General features: G+C 33.0%; 4 protein-coding genes across 8 annotated transcripts in view; 1 reads left to right on the top strand and 3 right to left on the bottom strand.

Annotated features, from left to right (window-relative positions):
• Nucleotides 1-376: 376 nt before the first annotated feature.
• On the bottom strand, nt 377-3,035 carry LOC128182847 (uncharacterized). Its single transcript, XM_052851604.1, has 12 exons — nt 2,973-3,035; nt 2,627-2,695; nt 2,469-2,537; nt 2,288-2,356; nt 2,146-2,214; nt 1,917-1,985; nt 1,721-1,789; nt 1,516-1,584; nt 1,343-1,417; nt 1,056-1,184; nt 569-694; nt 377-445 (listed from the first exon to the last, which is right to left on the bottom strand). The coding sequence occupies exons 1-12, from the start codon at nt 3,027-3,029 to the stop codon at nt 377-379; spliced, it is 939 nt and encodes a 312-aa protein (XP_052707564.1). The 5' UTR covers nt 3,030-3,035.
• A 4,677-nt stretch (nt 3,036-7,712) lies between these two features.
• Nucleotides 7,713-11,045, bottom strand: LOC128186255 (uncharacterized). Its single transcript, XM_052856051.1, has 13 exons — nt 10,963-11,045; nt 10,649-10,714; nt 10,348-10,419; nt 10,080-10,142; nt 9,884-9,940; nt 9,714-9,782; nt 9,465-9,560; nt 9,298-9,366; nt 8,876-8,944; nt 8,692-8,760; nt 8,421-8,537; nt 8,008-8,133; nt 7,713-7,891 (listed from the first exon to the last, which is right to left on the bottom strand). Exons 1-13 carry the CDS (start codon nt 10,972-10,974, stop codon nt 7,823-7,825), a joined length of 954 nt encoding a protein of 317 aa, XP_052712011.1. The 5' UTR covers nt 10,975-11,045; the 3' UTR covers nt 7,713-7,822.
• Nucleotides 11,046-11,307: 262 nt separating this feature from the next.
• Nucleotides 11,308-21,779, top strand: LOC128183736 (actin-related protein 6-like). Of its 2 annotated transcripts, XM_052852886.1 has the most exons (13): nt 11,308-11,466; nt 11,736-11,853; nt 12,469-12,537; nt 12,704-12,827; nt 13,500-13,638; nt 14,028-14,084; nt 15,301-15,399; nt 15,682-15,802; nt 17,770-17,792; nt 18,157-18,257; nt 18,781-18,856; nt 19,617-19,679; nt 20,800-21,779. In XM_052852886.1, exons 1-13 carry the CDS (start codon nt 11,396-11,398, stop codon nt 20,927-20,929), a joined length of 1,191 nt encoding a protein of 396 aa, XP_052708846.1. In that variant the 5' UTR covers nt 11,308-11,395; the 3' UTR covers nt 20,930-21,779. The 2 variants fall into 2 exon arrangements, with proteins under 2 accessions (XP_052708846.1, XP_052708845.1); XM_052852885.1 differs by lacking the exon at nt 17,770-17,792 and having other exon boundaries at nt 18,134-18,257; nt 20,800-21,777.
• The window catches only part of LOC128183730 (uncharacterized), a 555,994-nt gene continuing 554,223 nt past the window's right edge, over nt 21,291-23,061 (bottom strand). For all 4 annotated transcript variants that reach the window (XM_052852872.1, XM_052852876.1, XM_052852875.1 and 1 more), the window contains one exon: nt 21,291-22,432. In XM_052852872.1, coding sequence (XP_052708832.1) covers nt 22,303-22,432 — 130 coding nt within the window. In that variant the 3' untranslated portion in view covers nt 21,291-22,302. The remainder of the gene's footprint in view (nt 22,433-23,061) is intronic.

The raw sequence follows: 23,061 nt of genomic DNA, 5'->3' as shown, positions 1-23,061 counted from the left end.
AACTTTGACAGACTTTTTAGGTACAATACATTACTCTGGCTAATTGTGTACGGCTAGTGAAAATAGCATGGAATTTTTAGCAAATATATTCAATTTTAAGTCATTCTCTCTCTCTCTCTCTCTCTCTCTCTCTCTCTCTCTCTCTCCCCCTGTACATTAGGTATTATCAATACAATTTTGTTTGTTCTAAACAAGAATAAAAAGAACTATAACTGAAATTAAAAGTGGTGAAAGTAAGTTTAATTAACGACATTTGACATACACTTTAAATTGGGTATTTTAAAAGTTGACATTAAAAGCAAGCTACAGATGTAGCCGACATGCAATATAGAAATTTAACAACATGATAAATCCAATGCAAAGTTGTGCTCAATGTCTATTTCAATCCAAAAAATCTCAACATTCTTTTTCTCAGTCCACACTCTTTCTTCTTCTTTGATTGAGTCTAAAAAAGAAAGAACCAACTCATGTATAAATGCACTGATGAAAACCTTCATGGATAAATTTTTTTTATATAAAACGAATTTCCTTAAAATTTCTGATTAATTTACTGTTATGCGGTACCTACCTCAATTTTGTCCTCTTCCTCGTCTTCATTTTCATCATCAACAACAGCCGTGGCATCTAGGGATTCTTGGGGTGGTGCAAGTTGGGATGAAGCCACGGGGCTAGATAAGTCTGGATAACTCGGGCCCTGCGAAGGCAGAATATTACATATTTTAATACACATTCCAGGTATGTACATTTGTAATTTTCATGTACATAAAGAAACACAATTAAACGAATAATTGTGTAATGAAGAAGCACAGAACTCATTTCTCTTGCTCTTTTTATATATATATATGTGTGTGTGTGTGTGTGTGTGTGTGTGTGTGTGTGTGTGTGTGTTTCAAGTGTATTTCAATCAATTTGTGACCAAATTAAAGTACAGTTTTGAGACAATTTTCAAAGCAGACTGAATTAATGAAAAAGAAATTTGAAAAGGGAAACATATAGCAGGAACAATAACTCTGCATAAAGAACTTTTTATTTGACGTCAGTTGGTAGCTTTGTACCTGGCGTAGATGGTCATCATCGGTTTGTTTGAAACTGATGATGTTGAAGAAGAACAGCTTTCTCGGGACGAACTCCTCGTACGCCTCCTCCTCCAACAGTTTCAACTTTTTCCTTTCAGAGTTAGTTTGCTATTAAAAATAAAATCGAAAATTTGTCTTTCATATTCCATGAATAAAATTTTCTTCATGATAGCGTACGTATGTAAATTGGTCTATAGTATATAATTTGCTATAAAATTAGTTATGCTGCATGGCTATGCATTTTCATATCATACATGTATTCTTACCAGTAGCTCGGCAAACACTAACTGCATTCTTTTCATCATCTTTTGTGTTTGTGTTTCCCGTTGAGCGTGAATTGTCTAGAGAAAAGGAACAATAAAAATAAAGATTCAACTGAGTTTGATTTTATGTGTATATTGCTATAATCAGATATATACATGTATGTACATTAGCTTACCATAAGTTCTGCACAAACATGACGCATTTTCCCCTTGATCTGCATAGTCCTTTGCTGAGCATGAAAAGTCTGAAGAAAGAAAGATTAAATGAAAATTACGACTTAACAACTGATTTCAAAACATGCAACGTATATCAAGTACTGTTGTAAACTATTTGATTCAGTACCGTTGACTTTACTCGTACATTTATTTAAATGCGCTCACCATTAGCTCTGCAAAAACTCTAGTCATGAGTTTCGTGGACGTCCTCATCTTTTGCTGAGAATGAAACATCTATTGGAAAAAGTAAAGAAACTCATAGAAATGTTTTAAAAGCATACATTATCTTTCGATTGGAAGCATTTAAATCATAATTGATACTTGATCATGCGTGTATTTCATAAAATATATGTACGCTTACCATAAGCTCTGTTAAAACTGTACGCATTTGCTCCTTGGTCTTTTCAGCCCTTCGTTGCTCATGAAATGTCTGTTTAGAAATTAAAATAAAACATTAACTAGTTTCATATGTATTGAGGCATTATAAAAACACTGTTTTGGCATTGATTGATTGATTGATTGATTGATTAAATGTAATACAGAAATGATTTGTCAATTAAATTTTATATTTAACTGCAGACTCTGCTTACCTTTAGCTCTGTCAAAACTCCACGCATTTGTCTCCTGTTAATTATCATTTTCTGTTCATCATGGAATGTCTAGATACACGTGTGTGTATGTTCATAATCCCAATCTTGATTTTATTAATATTTTGTGTGTACAATAACTTACTATAAGCTCTTGAAAAACCTCATGCATTTTCTCTTTGTTTTTCTTTATGTTCTGTTGAACGTGAAATGTCTGTAAAATCGAAATAAAATCAAGACTCTTTAAGATTATATCATACTTTATTAATATATCTATTAACAAATGCATTGAATTTTAAAATTTACAACAAATATGAATAATATACCATAAGCTCTTCGAAAACTCCGATCATTTGTGCTTTGATTTTTTTGGTGTGCGTCTCGGATTGATACTTCTGAAAAATTTATATAAATATGACAACAATGCTTTATACCTGCAGATTATGATAGTTTAAAATATTTAAAATAGTGAAAAAATTCTTACCAATAGTTCCTCCATTTCAACCACTCTCCTTTCTTTATTCTTCAGCAATTTCACTTGCATTGGTTGGTCCTGAAAATATGCAATATGAAGCTAGATTATTAATTTTGTTTATAATTTATTTCATTCCTTCAGGGATCAATAGTAATAAAATTTGTTCAAAATTTGCACGAAACAGTATGATTAATTAAGATGAAACAATGTACATCTAAATAATATGAATAAACATGAAATTTTAATTCCATTTTTAATAATTTGTCAATTCCACGTGCTTGCACAAATAGAAACTGATCTAAAACAATTGTTTTAGTTGTGCTAATAATAGTTAACTCATAAAGATGTGTAATACCATGGGGGCTTTCCTTTGGAGAGGCAATCTAGCGAATCTCGCGACCCAAGATGGCATGGATACCTGATAAATCAAATTAAATAAATTTTTGATTTTTTCATTTATTAATCTGCACATTCAAAATTCTACATGGCATGAATTAAGATTTAAGAGTTGGTGTTAGATATCTCAAAGCATTCTTTATAATAACACAGTGTTAATATGAATGTTTCTGAAAATGAAATGTTTACCAATAAATCCCTCTGGACCTGCCCCGGAGTTCGTCCTCTGTTTCTCCTTTCGATTTGAGTTTGATTCTGCAGAAATAAATAAATTGAACTTACTAGTATCAATAAGTATTACCATTAAAGGAACTTAGAATAAGAGACGAATATGCATATGTTGTCATGTTGTAAATTTTGTATTTACTGCCATCCGGTAAATTCAAAATTTACAACATGACAATGTCACACAATACGTTGAGAGACAAATACCAAATCACTGTTAGCGGGATGCATGCATTTGTTCAGAGAAAATTAAAACTTCGATTATCAAGGGGAAACTTAATATTAGAAAACAATTCATCAATCGCTTAATGTATCGGATTGGTAAAAGCGTAATTAAATTTAGACTTTAACCAAGTACACTTTATCTGGAGTTATTTACAGTAAAATAATCATACTTACATTCTTCTTCTCCATCCTTCCTTTCGGTTGTAGCAACAACAATGATTATGACGTCATAGATAACGATCTTCATTGTGACGTATGTATGACGTAATAGAAAACGACTCTCTCTCTCTCTCTCTCTCTTGCCCATAGGTATGTGGCATACCGTACTCGTATATATAACATTTGTCGCAGGCCCCTAAAACCAGCCTTAATAGCGGTGATACAGTTTTAATAAATGTTCAATGCATTACTTACGAAATATTAAGAAACAATTTCAATTACATTGTAAAAAGACAAAAATCTAGCGCAGTTGCATAATATGTTACTTTGTCAACTTAATCGTCTGTTAATTGGAAACTGAATACGGATTTTGTAATTTTAATTTCAAAAATATTCAAAATTTCAATTTCAATACGATAATGACAATTCGAAAATGACATGATGTTTTCTTGTGTAAACCGGAAGTACCGGAGACGGAAGTCCAAATTTATAATATGCACGTGTCATGAAGAATTGCTAAATTACTAGGCCTATATCATCATAATTTTAACACCTTTTTCCGTTTAATGTGGATTAAAGAACATTATGATTAAAATACTTTTACCGATTTTGAATTTAAAATTTTAAATCAAAAATAGCGCCAAAGATTGATATGTATCTAAGAAAGGGGAGTTAACCTAACGACGGTTGTTTATTTAGAACAATAGCATGCTTTATTTAATATCAATCAACATTTAAATAATAGAGGATATAGAGATTAATCTTAAAAAACCAGAGTTTAGATTGTAAAAAGTAATTGGTTCAAATAATGGACGCGCTTATGAACGTTCTCAAACAACTTGAGCTATAAGTATGGATTTTTATGAATGAAATTTGACAGGAAACTTACGAAATCTCAGTGAAAGACGTTACGAAGTTGCGTAGGATGGAAGTTTCTCTCTCGATAATTTTGAATATTCTGGAAAATTCATCTCAGACGACAGACTCCCTTAGAACTACTGTATATTTCAAACGATGTTGGTTTGTCAACAAAGTCCGACAACTCTTTCAGTTCTGTTAAAACACTTATAAAAAGGGGAAAAAAAACGAAAAAGTTTTGTAAATCCGAAAATTAAGTTATAGCTTCTTCATGATAAATTATATTCCTTATTTGGAATTTGAATTTGAATAAAAGTCTTTGATTTTAGATATATGATATAAACAACATCACACTGTTGTTTCGATATCGTCCCTGGTATCAGCCCTCGGATGGTATCGATACCAACCGCTCGGGCTGATACCAGGGCCGAGATCAAAACAACAGTGTGATATTGAATTCTATATACATACGCGCCACAGCGAGTTGTGTGTTATATCGCGAAGGCGTGTTGTGTAAAGTTTTATTAGCGAAAAGTCGTGTTATAAACAACGCGTCAGTGAGTCAGTTGTAATAAACGTGCAAGTGCGTTGTCATTTTGCGCTACCATGCTGTCACATTGTGTTAGCGCATCATTCCTAACGTCGCGCTAGCGCTTTACAATAAACAGGCTGGTGCCTTGTGACTTTGCGCCTGTGTGTCGTCACTGCGCACTAGCGTGTTAATTGTTCCTAATGTTGCGTCGGCGCGTTGTTAGAAACATGCTAGCGCGTTGTCACTTTGTGCTAGCGCAATGTCCCTTCGCACTAGTCATTGGCGGATCCAGAGAGGGGTTCCGGGGGTCGGAACCCCCCCCCCCCCCCCTTTCTCTGGGACATATGATTTTTTTTTGAAAACTTGTAATGCCTATTCAAAGGCAATTTTTCACATTCATAATATAAATACTGTAATTATCTCAAAGAAATGCTTTTACAATTGCTTATTAAAAGAATTTCTTACAACATACCGTAATTTACATGTATTTCTTATATGAAAAAAACTCTAATGATTTTTTATCGAAAAAAGTACTTCCCTTCAGCGTCCGGTGTTTACTGATGTGGAAAATTAAAAAAAAATTACATAAACTTACGCAGTATCGCTAAAAACACAGGTTTATAATTACATCTACAATATATTTTCTGCTCTGTTTCTTAAACAAAAAATCGATTATAGTTCATACAGTCTTAAACTGACAAGCCATCGAGTAAAACGACTTTCAAGTACGAGTACACGCATTCGTTTTACTTTTAAAAGCTGCTTTCAAAATATTGTTTACTTAATTAACTCAAGTAATTATAATAAAAAAGTTTTACTTCGTTCCGTACGAAAAATACAAAGAATTGAATTACATGACCTGCTTATGCGGGTTATGCTATTTTTCTTGAATGCCAGCTACCTTCATACCCACATGAAACACAAAAGAAAGCCATTTCTGTTACCAAAAGTTGAAAAATATGTTATAAAAATACCGTGTAAGTGGTTAATATGTAAACCATTATGAAAATGCACAACTTTTCAAAACTTTCCTGAATATGATCGCATCTGTACTTGTGCCGGATGATGTGGCGCGCCCTTTATGGGGGCAGAGGTCACATCAAGTTCCCTGGGACTACTACATTGCTTATACAATTGCATTACACATATTCCATCTATTCAGCAAATAAACTATCCCCATTTTTGCCATAACCTATCATTTATACCTTTATTTAAGAAAGCAATCGATAGAAATCAAAATCGACAGATAGTTAAGAATTTAAACATCAAAGACATAAAAAAAAAATTACCAAAAAATTCATTATAGCTTATCGTAAATTGGTCTGAATTATTTTTTTGTTTCTTAGTGTTTCCTTCTGTTTAGCATAGATGCACGTTCTCATTGCTGGAGACTTGTTTTTTTTAAGGCCAGAAATTATGCAAACCAAAACGCTCACTAATGCTTTGCACTCTGATATTAAAATGTATATGAAGAAGACATTGATGAGATAAATGTTTATTAAATTTACGCACGGAAAACGTTCAAAAGGCCTTGTTTATTGACAAATAATGAATTTTTCACCTACTGATTTTCATCAATTGGAACCTCCCCCCTTTTCCAAATTGCTGGATCCGCCTCTGCTAGTGCGCTGTCTTTCACGACTGTTACACTTTTACAAATGGCTCTATCGGGACACCATATAGTCAAGAATAATGATAATCTAACAGAAAAAAACAATAGGTATTTTCGTCGAAAAAAGTCGAAAAGCCATATAATAAAAAAAAAAAAGGGTCTTTTTGACCAAAAGTCAAAATATTCTAATAATACAATAAAAATGATCGACAAAGTTAATTCATTACACTGTTTTCTCTTTTGATTGTGTTAGTTGTGGTAAATGTTTTGTGCCTTATTTGAATGTGACAAAGCAAAATCAAGCGTGTGACGTTGGAATTAGAAAGTTTCAGACACAAATAATTCTTACTAAGATTAAGGGTAAAAACGTATTTTCGTTCTGTTCTCCTGGTATAAAGAGCGAATTAATGAATGAGGAATGATTAGAATTTTTGCTATATATTAATTTCAATTGTTATTCAGTGAGAGGTATGTGTATCCAGGCACGTAGCATCAGGGGGGGGGGGGGGGGGCTGCCCCCCCCCCCCCAACTTTTTGCGCCGCAAGGATTTATCTGAAATTTACAAACAAAAAAATTAATTAACATGGAGTTGCCCCTCCCCCCCCCCCCCTTCTATGGGACCATGTTAAAAAATTGAATTAAAAATAAGGAAATAATCCGTGAAATTGAAGTTAAAGAGGTATCTTACCACCACCCCCCCCCCCACCCCACGGATTAAGATTTTTTGAATGAGTCTGCCCCCCCCCCCTTTCAAAAACGATGCTGCGTGCCTGGTATCAACAAAATTTTAAACGTGATGGAAACGGTAACTTTGACAGACTTTTTAGGTACAATACATTGCCCTAGCTAATTGTGTACGGCTAGTGAAAATAGCATTGAATTTTTAGCAAATATATGCAATTTTACGTCATATTCCCTCTCTCTCTCTCTCTCTCTCTCTCTCTCTCTCTCTCTCTCTCTCTCTCTCTCGCCTGTACACTATGAATTATTAATACAATTTTGTTTGATCTAAACAAGAATAAAAAGAACTATAACTGAAATTAAAAGTGGTGAAAAAAGTTTAATCAACGGCATTTGACATCCACTTTAAATTGTGTATTTTAAAAGTTGACATTAAAAGCAAGCTACAGAGGTAGCCGACATGCAATATAGAAATTTAACAACACAATAAATCCAATGCACAGTGGTGTTCAATGTCTATTTCAATCCAAAAAATCTTAACACTCTTTTCCTCAGTCCACCCTTTTTCTTCTTCTTTGATTGAGTCTAAAAAAGAAAGAACCCAGTCATGTATAAATGCATTGATGAAAACCTTCATGGATAAACAAATTATATAAAACGAATTTCCGTGAGATTAATGATTATTGTTTTGCGGTAACTACCTCCATTTTGTCCACTTCCTCGTCGTCATTTTCACCATCAACAACAGCCTTAGCATCTAGGGATTCCTGGGGTGGTGCAAGTTGGGATGATGCCACGGGGCAAGATAAGTCTGGATAACTCGGCTCCTGCGAAGGTAGAATATTTCATTTTTTAATATACATTCCAGGTATGTAATTTACATGTACATAAAGAAACACAATTAAACGAATAATTGTGAAATGAATAACCTCAAACTCTTTTTCATATAGATTGAGATAAATTTCAAATGTATTTCAATTAGTTTGTGACCAAATTAAAGTATATACAGTTTTGATACAATTTTTCAAAGCAGACTGAATGAAAAAGAAATATGAAAGGGGAGCATAGCAGGAACAAGCAAGAACAATAAATCTGGATCTAGAACTTCTAGTACCTGGAGTGGATGGTCGTCGCTTGATTTAAATGTGCTGATGTTGAACAAGAACAGTTTTCTTGGTACAAACTCCTCCTCCTCCAAAAGTTTTAACTTTTTCTTTTCGGAGTTAGTTTGCTAAAAATCAAATAAAAAAAGTATTATTCACATTTCCATGAATAAAAATTTATGATAGCACATGTAAATTAATTTAAATTATACAATTAGCTAATATATGCTGTCTGGCCATATATTTACCTATATACATGTACATCGATCTATATATACTTACCAGTAGCTCGGCAAACACTAACATCATTCTCTCCTTGCTCTTCTGTTCTTTCTGTTGAGCGTGAAACGTCTAAAGAAAAATTCCAATAAATATAGACCCTTGATAGTTAATATGTATTGTGTATTCTTGAAATTGTATTCATTATGTTTAATCATTATTTACATCGCTATGTACATTAACTTACCATTAGTTCTGCAAAAATGTCACGCATTCTCTCACTGATCTGTTTAGTTCTTTGCAGAGCATGAAAAGTCTGGAAAAAAAATTGATGAAATAAAAACTAGGACTTTATAAAATAATTTATGAAAAAATTGTTTTCTCAGCAGGTCCCTGGGTCATAAAAGTTAGACGAGCTCAATTTTGATCTCAGTCTCTTTTTTACAAAAGAAATATATGGTGGAAAAGTGAGACTGAAATCAAAAGTGATCGAGCTTGTCTAACTTTTATGGCCCCGCAGGGCCAGGTCTATAAAACCATTTATTGACCTCATCAAAAGGCTATAATTATGTATTATTAATATATGTCCCTTAACATATATATGTATTTGCTGAATTTGAAGATTAAAAAAAAAAATAGTAATATATCATTTAATATTTTAATATATACCATTAGCTCTTCAAACACTCCAATCATCTGTTGTTTGTACTTTTTAACCTGCTGCTGAGCATGAAACGTCTGGAAAATAAACAGATTTGATTACAAGGCTTTTTAGGGAATCATATACCGGTAATAATGTAAAATAAATGAATATACATTCTTGCAAAAGATCTTACCAATAATTCCTTCATAACAATCTCTCTCCTTTCTTTTTCTTTTTGAAATTCCATAAATTTTCGTTCCTTTTCACTGTGAACTTTCTTTTGTTGGTCCTGAAAGTATGCAAAATGAATTTTTTTTAAAAAAGACTCATATTTTTTGTTTAATTTATGAAACAAAATATAATTTAATATTAACACCGTGTCATTTACCTTGCTCTCATCTTGTGATATACAGTTTTAATTTTTGTCATATTTTTTACATACCAGTAGCTCCTTTAAAACTTGACGCATGCGTTCTCTGTGTACATCTCTCTCAGCTCCATGATTGTCATTCTGTTGATCCCAAGAATAAAAGGGTGAGTAAAATGTGAAATTTCAAAACACGCATGAATTCAGTTAAATGCATATGGTTTTTGAAACTTTAAAAATCTTACTTTGATTTCTTCTCCCCGGTCTACGGCGACTAGGCTTGCTCGAGAATCTTGTTGAGTCTGGAATTGATGTGCACGATTTTTAAACTATAAATAAATGTAAATTTATAATAATTTGACAATTGTAACGGTCATAGAAAGAGATATTCATTTTATAATTGGATGAGTTTATTATAAGTTAACTCATTCAGATATGTACCATGGGAGCTTTGCTTTGAAGTGGCGATTTGCCGTCTCTCTTGGCCCAAGATGGCATGAAGACCTAAAAAATCCAAATCAATCAATTTTCTTTTTATTGAATAAATCATCTCTGGACGTTTTACTTGAAATAAAGATTTAAGATTTGAAGATAATTATCAAGTTTCACAAGCATACAGTTCTGTGTTTGTATATGCTATATACATGTACATATGTATATTGAGTAGATTTAATTTTGAAACGTTCATAGTTAACTAAAAGAAACTTACGTTCAGATTAGAATGTCTCTCATGAATGGTCTTTAGATTTCCTGACTTGTTCACATGAGCCACTAAGTCCTTCTGCAGTAATATTCAAACAAAGATTGTGGTTTAATCTGATTTTTGGGAGTGGAGGGGGTGGGGTGGGGTGTTAAACATCTCACTATGCACTTGTGATAATGCAGTTGTAAAATAATAGCAATATAGAAATAATCCGTTGTCTGTGGTATACTTAAAGTTAGCATCAATCTCTATGATATGATATGATATATAATATAATCATGTTCGATTTTTAATATGAAATGTTTACCAATAAATCCCTCTGGACCTGCTCAACAGTCCGTCTTCTCGTTCTCCTCTCGCTCTGAGTTTGATTCTGAAGAAAAGAAAAAAAATCGTCTTATATAAGGAACTAACCAAAAAGATCTAAAGACGAATACCAATGTGGGAAATCCGAATGCACGGAGATATATATTAAAATATTGAAACTTTGATAATTCAGTTAAAATTTGAAATAAAACAACAACCAAAGCTTATATCGGAGTGATAAAAGAGCAATTCATTCTAAATTATACAAAAGTGACATTCATTTGTAGTTAATTACGGTAAAATAATCATACTTACATTCTTCTCCATCTTTCTTCTTCGTTGTAGCAACAACAATGATTATGACGTCATAGATAACGATCGTCATAATGACGTCTCTCTCTCTCTCTCTCTCTCTCTCTCTCTCTCTCTCTCTCTCTCTCTCTCTCTCTCTCTCTCTCTCTCTCTCTCGTTGCAATTTCATGAATGCAAAATGTTTGATCCACCATTCTATATTCCCCGCTAATTCCAATGTTTTCAACCAATGTCGTAAAGAATTTATTGTCAAATTAATCTTTATATATGTAAATCTTATATATTTAACCATATTTATGGCCTTGTCGGCTAAACCTTTTAGAATAAATTCACATTTTTTTTGGTTTACATGAGTATATGGCATGTGGCACTGGTATATGGCATGTCGTAAATACGAAGCAGTTCGAATTATCTCGAAAATCATGTTTATCGCGTGATGGCGACAGTAGTTTTAGACAATGGAGCCGGTGCTGCTAAAGTGGGATACGCAACTGACAAAGAACCAAGGTATTTTTTCTTATAATAAACTGTTTGGTTTTTGAAACCCTTTTCGGTAAAATGTTTATAATGTCAAAAATACCAAATGTACTAATTGGATGCATTTATTTCGAATTTTCTCTTCATCAAAATACTGAGTGGTGCTCTTCTAAGAGCGTCATTGCTTAGGCATTCTCTAAAGCTTATTAATGGCATGATCAGTTATGCATGCAGTAACGTTAAATAATTGATGAAAGAGTTTATTTAGTCAAATGTATTTTTTTTTATCTTGCTTACAGGATTGTTCCAAATTGTGTGACCAAAGCTAAGAATGTAAGGACCAGAATATTTATTGGCGATCAAATTGATGATTGCAAAGATCTATCAGGACTGTATTATCTCCTGCCATTTCAAAAGGTATATAATTTCCCCATTATTTATGATAATCAGTTAGAAGTGTTTGAAGTATATTCCATCTTCACAATGTCAAGGTTTTGTGATTACAGCACGTAATCACAAAACCTTGACGTTGTGAAGATCAGTATATTCAGTTTCTAGAATTTATATAGTTCACAACGAAGGCTGAAAGAGTGTAATCTTGGAGAGACTCTTCGAGAGTCGGAGACTGGAAACTTTTTGACAGAATCTCCGACCAGGGACAATAATCTCAAGATTTGCCAGAATCAGTCAAAACTTTTTCAGTCTTAACAAATTTTGCTGAGATTTAAAAGTGTGATTTAGGCCTTATGGAATTTTAACAGGGATTTTTCTGTATGCAAGGTTATTATTGCCCCATGTTATTTTCACACTTCTTAAGTTGCAAATGGTTTTACCCTGCCTTGAATTCTTTCAAACAAAGTTGTGTTTAAAGAAAAATAAGTAAGACATTGGAATATGCCAAGTCTTAAATTCGCCTGCTGCAACGAGGGCAAACGGGGGAAAAATATTTCCCTGCACAGAGTATTATTTTACTTTAAAAGAAAGATGTAATCCTTTTTTTTTTTTTAAAGTTGATTCAATTTCTTTTTACAGGGGTATTTAGTCAATTGGGATATAGAACGTCAAGTGTGGGACTACATTTTTGGAAAAGACGCTCTGAAGGTAAATTGTTATAATTTGTTTTTCTTTTTGATTGTTAACATATTGAGCACAAACAATATTTCTTTCAATAGTACTACATATTACTGTGATGTGATTTTTAAACAATTGATAATTTTAAAGCTTTTGAAAATGAATAATCATTGTTTTGGTCATGAATTTCTTTCAGGTAGATTTCAATGAAACCAACTTAATTGTGACTGAGCCATATTTTAACTTCAATTCTGTCCAAGAGGCTATGAATGAAATCTTTTTTGAGGAATATGCATTTAAATCTGTTTTAAAATCTAATCGTAAGTACTTCTTTCATGTCTAATTCATTTTTGATTTTATATGGATTTCCATGATTTTATCTTTCATCAAACATCAATTTGTTTGGGATATTAATTCCTGTGTGAGCGGTATACTAAAATCCACGAAAATTGAGAGAGAGAGAGAGAGAGAGAGAGAGAGAGAGAATTTTTAACTGGTTTTCAGAAGGAAAAATTCAGTTTACCATTATTGACATGGTGAAAATGGCACAGGGGCAGGCGGGCGTCTGCCAAAAGGGTACCCTTATTGTACGGATGTTTCCTCCTACAGTTTTCAAGATAGGAAGTTGTTCTTCAATTGTACATATATTAGAGGTGTGCTTATTGCTAGGATTTTGATTTCTGATATTTTATGAAAAAAATTCCAGCTGTTGAACTTAGTCATTTTTTGGGCAAAATATTGCATGAAGAGTACCCTATTTCTCTGGATAGGTTGTGTTCATCAATTCAGGGTTGACAAATGGATTATGGATACTGTTTTAACTTTACACAAAGGAGAACCCGGTTTGCTGTCACATTGACAGCTTTTCTCTTGTTGTTTCAAATCTAACTGAAGATCTTGATCAATATCCGTTGCTCTGATGTGAAGTTTGTATTATCATTATTTAGGACTTGTTGAGCATGGTTACATATTTATTAATTTTTTTTCTTTAGCTTCCTTTTTAAGTCAGTACAAATACACTAAGGAGACCAATGCACCGCCTCTGTGTAGTGTGGTGCTGGACACTGGTTACTCTTTCTCTCATGTGGTGCCTTATTTAAAGGGAAAGAAGATCCCAGAGGCAGTCAAAAGGTAAAGAAAAGATAGGAAGCCTGATTTCAAGTTAAAGGGTACACCAAATCTTTGGGAAAAGTTTTGCATACAAGGCCAGTTTTTGTTAAAAGTTGTTTTCAAGACTGAGGGCCCGAAATTTTGAGACGAAAAAGTTATGTGTTAACACAGATGAATGAATTTATCCAAACTGTCATGTTTACTAGAAAAATCAGGATACATAAAATGAGATTTGAGAATATTTTTCAATATTGTACATTTAACATAAATAAAATGAGATTTGAGAACATTTTTCAAAAGGGAATGTACGTTGGATATGTTTTCAATCTTTAAATAAATTTAATCATTAGATATTGTACATTTGTTCATGCAGTAGAATGTGTGACAGTTCTCATGGTTTTTTTTTCCAGAGTAAATGTAGGTGGCAAAGTTTTAACAAATCATCTGAAGGAGGTGATATCTTACAGGTATTTATCCTTAGCTTACTATACTTTAATGTTTGTACATGTATTTACTGAGAGAAGAAACTGCCTTTACTCCATCTAAAACTATTCAAAGTGTTCAAGTTATCTGCCCTTGAATGCCTTGCTGTTTGAATCTCTAGCATTATTGATTGGAATCCCAGGAGCATTGGCTCAAGAAAAAACCTCAAAGAAACGCTGCTAGTTTTTCAAGATAAATAAACTGTAGAAGCAGAAATATTCTTTGAGGATTTAATTTCGTTAATTTTGTTGGCAGTATAAATAAACAAATGTAAATCCATGACGAATTATGAATCAAAGTATTAATGAATACAAAATATGACGAAATTAAATGCCAATGAAATTGTGTTTGGTCGGTTGACAATGGTTTTCTCGGGGTGTCAATTTCAACTCTTACCCTCCTAAACAGGCACTATTTATATATGTTTAGAGCTGGTCAAAAGTTTTGTTGTTTTTTTTTTTTTACTATGATATTCGTAGAAGAGATGTACAGAAATTTAGAAATGATGTTTTAGTGATTTAAATTTAGGCAACATGTAGTTTTATTTCTAACATAGTGCCTTGACTATTGTAAGTTAAATGTTCTTGAAAAAATAAGCAAAACATTGGTACTGTGAATACTAATAGCTGAAACATTAACTGGTACAAGGACCTCAAACTTTGTCTAGAATTTTTGAAATCAATCGCTTGAAAATATATAGAGATATAGAAAAAAAAATAAGTCTTTAAGTTGGACATGATGACTGGTAAGTAGTCTAAGAGGACTCTTTGATTGTGGCCATTTTTAGACTATAATAATTTCCTTGACATAAAGAGCTCTGTAAAAAGAAATGCTTTTTAAAAGACAATTGTTCCTATTTCAAAGGTAAAATATTTGGAATTTTTCTTATATGAACAATATTTTAATGGTTATCTATGTTAAGAAATAATCTCTAAAATGTCAAAATACAGACCCTGAAATGTGTACAACACCAGTTGCATGGTTCGGTTTGGTAGGCCTTTTGAATGATACGGTTCTTATTGTGAATGATACAGTTCTTATTGTGAACGGTACGGTTCTTTTTGTGAACAGTAGGTTCTTAATGTGAACAGTACGGTTTGTTTCTTGCCCGGAACGCTACAGTTCAATTTTGAGGTGTAGTAGCACATTTTAAGGTCTGTAGTTTTGATAAGTAACTAATGTAGAAAATGTCTCGCACAGACAGCTGATGGTGATGGATGAAACGTATGTCATTAACCAAGTGAAGGAGGATGTCTGCTATGTGTCGTCACAGTTTATGGAGGACATGGATATTGCCAAGTAAGTCAAAGAAAATATCTTTAATATATTAAATTACACTATATAGAAACAGGAAAGATAGATTTAAATGTATAGCACCCTTGAAATATAAATTGTTTGCCCGTGAAATTTTATTTAGATATGTATAATGTTGGTAAAGTGTAACTTAACGAGCACAAAAACTTTACCAAGACAATACAGTTGTGTGAAATATAAGATTATTTTAAGTTCCTAGAATATTTTGATTGCTTGATCTTATACCCTCAATCCTCTCTATTAAAAGTGTAACTTTTTATTGCTCAGGAAGAAGGGTAAAGAGAACACAATAGCTAGGGACTATGTTCTGCCAGACTACACCCACATCAAGAGGGGCTACGTCAGACCCCCTGAGGAGACCACAGGGAAGGCCAAGGACGGGGAGCAGGTTTGTATGATACGTGTACCGTCAATGTTGAAATATTTGCATCCATGATGGAATCACTCAAAATTTACAGTGACTAAAAATTTTAGAAAATTTATAATTAGGTTAACAATTTCTGTAAGAGGCACTTTAATGTACCACATGTACATGCATGCATGAAATCATAACATTTTCATGCATGCATGTATATTTAGAAAATTAAATTCCTCACTTTAGCAAAATTAACTCCAGGCAAATGTGTGGTTACATGGACAGGTTTTAAACCATTTAGAAATACCAATTTTTATTATATTTATATGTATGTGTGCAATACTCCTCTTTTAATCTTCTGTATAATTATCATCATTAGGAGGAAAAAAGGGAGGGTAAAATATAAGAAATATTATTCTTATAAAGATGGAAAATTGAATGATTCTTAACATTAATGTAAAAAATTATTATGTGTTATTACCACTAAATGTGTGAATATACATGTATGCTTAAAACAGTATGCATCAATGTTGTAGGTATTATTTCTGCAAAAATAGACATATTACTAAAGTATTAATAAACAACGTGAAATTTCACCTGTTAGTGGGTGAATATGTAAATGCAGATACCCTCTGCTGGTTAATTAATAAGTGTATATATCAATCATTTATGGAAATCATCTTGTTCATTAGGTGTATATTACCTGTGTATGGAGATTTTCGTGTTACATGTAATGGACTAAGTATAGAGTCATTTCACAAAGATTGCTTTTACAAGTTTCTAATGCTTGTATAACAAGGACAGGGCTCTTTTGGCAAGCTATAGTGATCAGTCTGTCTGTCTGTCTGTCCATCTGTTGATCTGTCCATCCAACATCACTTGTCTTTAGCTTATTTTCTATTCCCTATGCTAAATCTGGCTCATACTACACCCACAGAATTCCATTTTTTAGAAAGTGAGTAGTGACTTGAATTTATTTTCTATAGACAGGGGATAAGGTCATAGCAGACCTATATAAAAAATTCTCATCCGGACTATATTTTCTTTTCCCTTCTATCCCACAATCTAGTTTATACTTCACCAATAAAGTGCCCTTGAGAAAAGGGTATGCAACAACCTAGAACCAAGTTTCTGGGTGAAAGGTCAAGGTCATATCAGAACTCTGTGAAAAATCTTTGTTTGGACCATATATTCTCTGCACTGAGCCCAATTTAGTTCAGACTTACTAAATGACTGCTTGTAGGTAAGAAGTGTTCTGTAACCTTTCATCAAATTTTTAGGTCAAATAGCAGACCTCTGTAAAATCCTTAAAACCATCCCCCCCCCCCCCCCCTTGGCCCTATTTGACTTGTACTGCACCCTAGGAGTGATTGGTGGAAGAAAGACTTGCGGTGATCTTTACCTAAAATTCTAAGTCAGGAATTAAAAGTAAAGCGGTCAAAATTTAAAGCACTTTTCATCCTAACATATTTCACTAACGTGGTGCCCTTTGAGATAGTCACAATCGCATTGATTACTCTTTGAATTCAGATTTTCTTTGTGAAAATAATCCATATGAACAATGAGAGGTTTGTTATCCCTGAACTCCTCTTCCATCTCAGTGATGTTTAGTTGAACTTGAATTGTCTTTGTATAGATAATTCGTATGAACAACTAGAGGTTTGCTTTCCCTTAGCTTCTCTTTCATCTTGGTGATGTCTAGTTGAATTTGAATTGTCTTTGTATAGATAATTTGTATGAACAACGAGAGGTTTGCTATCCCTGAGCTTCTCTTTCATCTCAGTGATGTCTAGTTGAATTTGAATTGTCTTTGTATAGATAATTCGTATGAACAACGAGAGGTTTGCTATCCCCGAGCTTCTCTTTCATCTCAGTAATGTCTAGTTGAATTTGAATTGTCTTTGTATAGATAATTCGTATGAACAACGAGAGGTTTGCTATCCCTGAGCTTCTCTTTCATCTCAGTGATGTCTAGTTGAATTTGAATTGTCTTTGTATAGATAATTCGTATGAACAATGAGAGGTTTGCTATCCCCGAGCTTCTCTTTCATCTCAGTAATGTCTAGTTGAATTTGAATTGTCTTTGTATAGATAATTCGTATGAACAACGAGAGGTTTGCTATCCCGGAGCTTCTCTTTCATCTCAGTGATGTTTAGTTGAATTTGAATTGTCTTTGTATAGATAATTCGTATGAACAACGAGAGGTTTGCTATCCCTGAGCTTCTCTTTCATCTCAGTGATGTCTAGTTGAATTTGAATTGTCTTTGTATAGATAATTCGTATGAACAACGAGAGGTTTGCTATCCCTGAGCTTCTCTTTCATCTCAGTGATGTCTAGTTGAATTTGAATTGTCTTTGTATAGATAATTCGTATGAACAACGAGAGGTTTGCTATCCCCGAGCTCCTCTTCCACCCGTCTGACGTCGGGGTCCAGGAGATGGGCGTGGCCGAGGCTCTGGTGTACGCCATCAGTACTCTGCCTGAAGGTCTGTACTATTTCTTCTGCTAATTAATAGGGCTGGATGGTCATAGCCATTGATTTTTATACCATATTTATCTCCTTTAGAAAAAGAGCTTTGTATGAAAACATTCAAAATTTAAATCTTATAATAGATATTTGGATTTTTCTTTACTTAATAATGTTTATGGTCAAAAATATCATATTTAAAATTTGAAAGCAAGTCTGATTGGTACATAGGTAATTTATTGACCATCCATACTACTCAACTGCAGAGAGTGTTTAATGTTTCTATATACACTCCCAATAGGACTCTTGTTTTACTGTAAAATGTGCTTATAAGGAAGTCAAATGGAAACATTCTTATAATAAAACTTAAATTCTTCATATTCATAAAAGTGGAAAGGTATGCAAGGATGAGGGAAAATATGTCATTCCTTAAACCAAAGGTTTCCATTCTTACAAATGATTTTGAACACGTTGTTTTAATTGACAATTTTTTGTATATGTATAACATTACTTAAAATGTTTGTCTTTTTTTGTTTGGTTAGAAATGCAGCCCCATATGTATAAGAACATTGTACTGACCGGCGGCAATTGTTTATTACCCGGCTTCTCTGATAGATTGTAAGTAAATACTTTTATAATTTTTGTACTCTTGGCATTCACAACCTTCATTGCTTTGCTAAGTAGATATATGATATTTAGAATTATGGCCTTGAATGGACAGGGATTGACTGTATACAGGTTTTTTTTTTGCCCTATGTAATTTTTGTCCTTCTACCCTTGCAAATAGTTTTTCCCCCATCTTTATTTCACCCATACACAGTTGTTTTTAAAAGTGTAGATTTAAGTTTGTTCAAATCATGGTCCCAGGGGGTAGGATGGGGCCACAATTGGGGGATCAAGTTTTAAAAAGGGGTAACATTTAGACATTGGAATTCTACCAGTGACAAGTCTTTAAAATTGCCCTCTGACAACAAGGGCAAAAGGGGCAAAAATAATACGGGGGCAAATATTTCCCTGTATACAGTACATGTAGTTGTTTTAATGATAGGCCATTTATTCTATCATAGAAATATTTTCAAAATGTTCAAAAAGACTCATGTAGTATCCAATTTTAAAAATGGTTGTTAAATGGGGCAACTGATGAAAATTTGCAAAACAAGCAAATACCAAAGAGAAAATTAAGATATAAATTTAATATAAAAGTGTAGGGATAGGTTGTTTAAAATTTCCCTAAAAAGCATTCATAAGGGGGCTTTATATATTATTGCTTTTTGGTTTAACCTTTCAGGAATTACAATTTTTGTTTACATCATGGGTTGAGATTGTTTGTTATATTTAGAGAAATACATTTTTAACTGAGGTTTCTCTTTCCTTACAGTTATGCTGATGTGAGAAGTATGGCGCCTGAAGATTTTGACATCAAAGTGAAGACCCCAAACAAGTAATTGTTACATTATTTTAAATCTCCATTTTATGTTTGCTTGATTATCCCCACGATAATTCATGATATACATGTATGATTGTAAAGATACATGTTAGTATTTAAAAACCGCAGATGTAGAGCTCTATTTAGATAAAAATCATATTACACTATATGATGCAAAGTTAATTTAGGGAAACAATAAATAGTTGTAGATTATTTAATATATAAGTATTAATATCATTATAATGATTATAGACCAATAATCGGTGTTGTTATACTTTCATGTTAAATACTGAAATCTGATTGGTTTAGACGCAGTTCATAATCCGTTCTATTACCCTCAACGTTAGCAACGCACTTAGCAACGGGTAACATTAAAAATTGTTACATGCGCGAAAATAATGCGCGAACCGTTCGCCGTAGAATTCACGTTATTCCTTTGTAAAAGCAGTTAAGTTTTCTTTAAAATTAAGACATTCAGTATAACAAAATGAATAGTGCCTGTTTGGTAGGATAACAGTTGAAATTGACACCCCTCGAAAACCATTGTCAACCTCCGCTTCGCGTCGGTTGACAATGGTTTTCTCGGGGTGTCAATTTCAACTGTTACCCTCCCAAACAGGCACTATTTATATAGTGGTTTGATGATGATGTAGTGATATTGACAGTGAATGATTGGATTGTTTTAACTCTGGGAAAAACTGAATTGATAATTTTTACTAAGTTATGAATCAAAGAATGATAACCTTATAAAAAAAAACATTTTTTGACAGGGTTCAAGGTTGAAAATCACATTGTTATCTGGGGCAACAGTTTTATCAATGGTACAAAGTGTAGATTACATAAAGACACAGTTTCTAGCTAATCTAGGAAATGCATTGTTAAACATGTAATTCATAACTCTGAAATTTATGTTAACACAGCAGATTTTGAAAATCGATTCAATTTCAGCCAAGACTTGCAGTTAAGCCAATAACTGCATTTAAAAAAGGCATATTGATTAGATATGGTGCAAAATTAGTTGAATCAAATTTAACAATACTGGCCAGTATTGGCCCTCGTTGAGAGAGAGAGAGAGAGAGAGAGAGAGATAAATGAAATTTTAAAAAATGTTTAACGTGACTACAATTCTTTTCAGCCCTATAACCTATGCCTGGGAAGGTGGATGCATGCTTGCTAACACAGAGGACTACAAGAAAATGGCAGTCACGAGAGAGCAATACGAAGAACACGGACATACTATCTGCTCAGAAAAATTTGACATCTGACACTAGCATTAAGCTTACATGTACATGTAATACACCTTATGCAAGACCAATCTGACAAGAGTGTAAAAACATGTACTGTTCATGTTATTCACCCATATCATACATGATGAACAGTTCTCGGTAACTTGTCAGGATTTGAAAAATTGATTGAAATGAATTTTACAATACTGGCCAGTATTGGCCCTTGTTGAGAGAGAGAGAGAGAGAGAGAGAGAGAGAGAGAGAGAGAGAGAGAGAGAGAGAGTATTGATGCACTTTGTTTGATGTTCAAGTTTAGGGGAAAAAATTACTAAAATTTATATGGTGGAAAATGTTTACCAGCCATTTTGATGAATATTACTGGACTTTTAATTTTTAGATAACTGAAGGAAAAAAAATGTTTTTGTACATGTGTAGGGTCACTTTAAGTGTTGAACATCACAAAACTTTCTTTAGTCATCTTCAGCCATTTTGTTGTTGATATTTTTATTTTTTAGATCCTCTTAGATAGGTACTGTAAAAAGAAAGCGCCATGCTGCTTAGAAGATGTGAAGAAGTAGCATTTTATAGTGGGCAGCAAATTATCTGTACATTTCATACATGTGAACTTGATACTGTTAAGGCATTACAATATCTGTATAAACACTGCCACAGTTGTTTTTAAAAACAGTTGAAGACAAACTGTTTTTGTGGGTTACTGTTAACTTTAAGAGTCACAGATCAATTTCAAATGTGTTTTCAACTTAATCCTAAATTGTGTTCAACTATATTTAACTATACACTTGTTGTATATTAACAATGAGTTTTCATTGGAATACATTGTATTTCATTATAGCTTTTTTTTTTACACAGATAACTGACAAATAAAAAAAAAATGCAAAAAAATAATTCTTTGAATCTGTTTATTAATAAATTATTCTGATATTTATGTACATATACATGTATCTATATACATATTTGTGTGAGGGAGACAAATGCACGAAAAGCTAGAATGACATCACAATTTTTGTCTGGCATTGATTTCTATGTTTTACATGCAAAATTTACATGCAATAAGATCAATTAAAAATGTACAGTTATTGTGAAATCTGATATTAATCATAATTAATATACATACTGTATAGAAAATTTCCAGTAAACTGGCACGACATGACATTATCCTAGACGCTAAATCACAACCGCCTCCAAAATGAAAGGTCCATAACTAAAAAAAAATCAAATACAAGTCCAAGACGAATCTTGGATAATACAAACCAATATGTCACTATATAATATATCCACAAACACATAAATCCATGAAAATAGGTTCCCCGTTATTTTTCGTTTATTCCATATTTGTGATGTTGAAGGTACATGTAGCTATCCATTTGAGATGAAATAATGCTCGCTTTTATTTAGTACAAGTGGTCGGTGTAGCCCAAATTTTCTTGACCAATTATTTCTCGTGGGAGTTTTTCCAGTGTGAGAATGGATGAATCGGAACGCACCATGATCGCATTTACTTTCCGACGCTGTTTTGTTGACCTAAAAATAATCATGCATGTACAATACAATATACATGTAATTGGTTATATTAGTTAAAGCATAGTTAATATGATTAAAACAGTTTTCATAAAGATGACAATGGCATATTGGCAGGCAATTAACAAGGAACAATGCTTAGATTTTTAAATATTACGTACATTTAAAAAGCTTAGGCACTCTGATTGCTCTATAACTCTAAAAAATAACCAATTGCCTTCATAACCCCAAATACGCTTTTGCTCCGATCATAATTTTTCAAAAGAATTTTTAAAAAATATTACTGTTAACGTTCAAGATTCAAATACACTTTGTGTCATATGGTACCTAGGACACTTAAAACCATTTTAACAAGAGCTTGGACTTTGGGTATAGTTGTGTCAATTGGCAATGTGATGTAGGCATGTCTATTTCATTGCTGGCCACTCAGTCACGGCTCTTTGAAATCAACAAGATTTGTCTGACTTTCGAGACAAGGCCACGCAATCGGTGTTTATTTCGCCTGAAACCAGCGTCATGTTAACTTGTTTTGACGCACGAAAATAGAAAGTTACATCCTACTGAAAGTCCAAGGCCTTGTTAAAATGGTTCTATCTATCTGTTGTTGATGTATTGATAAATTCTTAGGTTCG

This window comes from Crassostrea angulata, chromosome 5 (assembly GCF_025612915.1).
Source record: "Crassostrea angulata isolate pt1a10 chromosome 5, ASM2561291v2, whole genome shotgun sequence".
In the NCBI taxonomy this organism is placed as follows: Eukaryota; Metazoa; Mollusca; class Bivalvia; order Ostreida; family Ostreidae; genus Magallana; species Magallana angulata.
The sequence above is the reverse complement of the archived record's forward strand: the minus strand, read 5'-3'. Positions and strand labels throughout refer to the sequence as shown.

Coding starts and splice junctions, on each gene's coding strand:
- LOC128182847 (XM_052851604.1), bottom strand. CDS start 3,029: ATGCCATCTTGGGTCGCGAGATTCGCTAGATTGCCTCTCCAAAGGAAA. Junction 1,418..1,515: donor ATGTTTGTGCAGAACTTATG/GTAAGCTAATGT, acceptor CCTTTTCTCTAG/ACAATTCACGCTCAACGGGA. Junction 446..568: donor AGGAAGAGGACAAAATTGAG/GTAGGTACCGCA, acceptor TTTCTTTTTTAG/ACTCAATCAAAGAAGAAGAA.
- LOC128186255 (XM_052856051.1), bottom strand. Junction 9,561..9,713: donor AAGTTTTAAAGGAGCTACTG/GTATGTAAAAAA, acceptor GCATACTTTCAG/GACCAACAAAAGAAAGTTCA. Junction 8,761..8,875: donor ACATTTTTGCAGAACTAATG/GTAAGTTAATGT, acceptor ATTTTTCTTTAG/ACGTTTCACGCTCAACAGAA.
- LOC128183736 (XM_052852886.1), top strand. CDS start 11,396: ATGGCGACAGTAGTTTTAGACAATGGAGCCGGTGCTGCTAAAGTGGGA. Junction 11,854..12,468: donor ATCTCCTGCCATTTCAAAAG/GTATATAATTTC, acceptor TTCTTTTTACAG/GGGTATTTAGTCAATTGGGA. Junction 13,639..14,027: donor ATCCCAGAGGCAGTCAAAAG/GTAAAGAAAAGA, acceptor TTTTTTTTCCAG/AGTAAATGTAGGTGGCAAAG.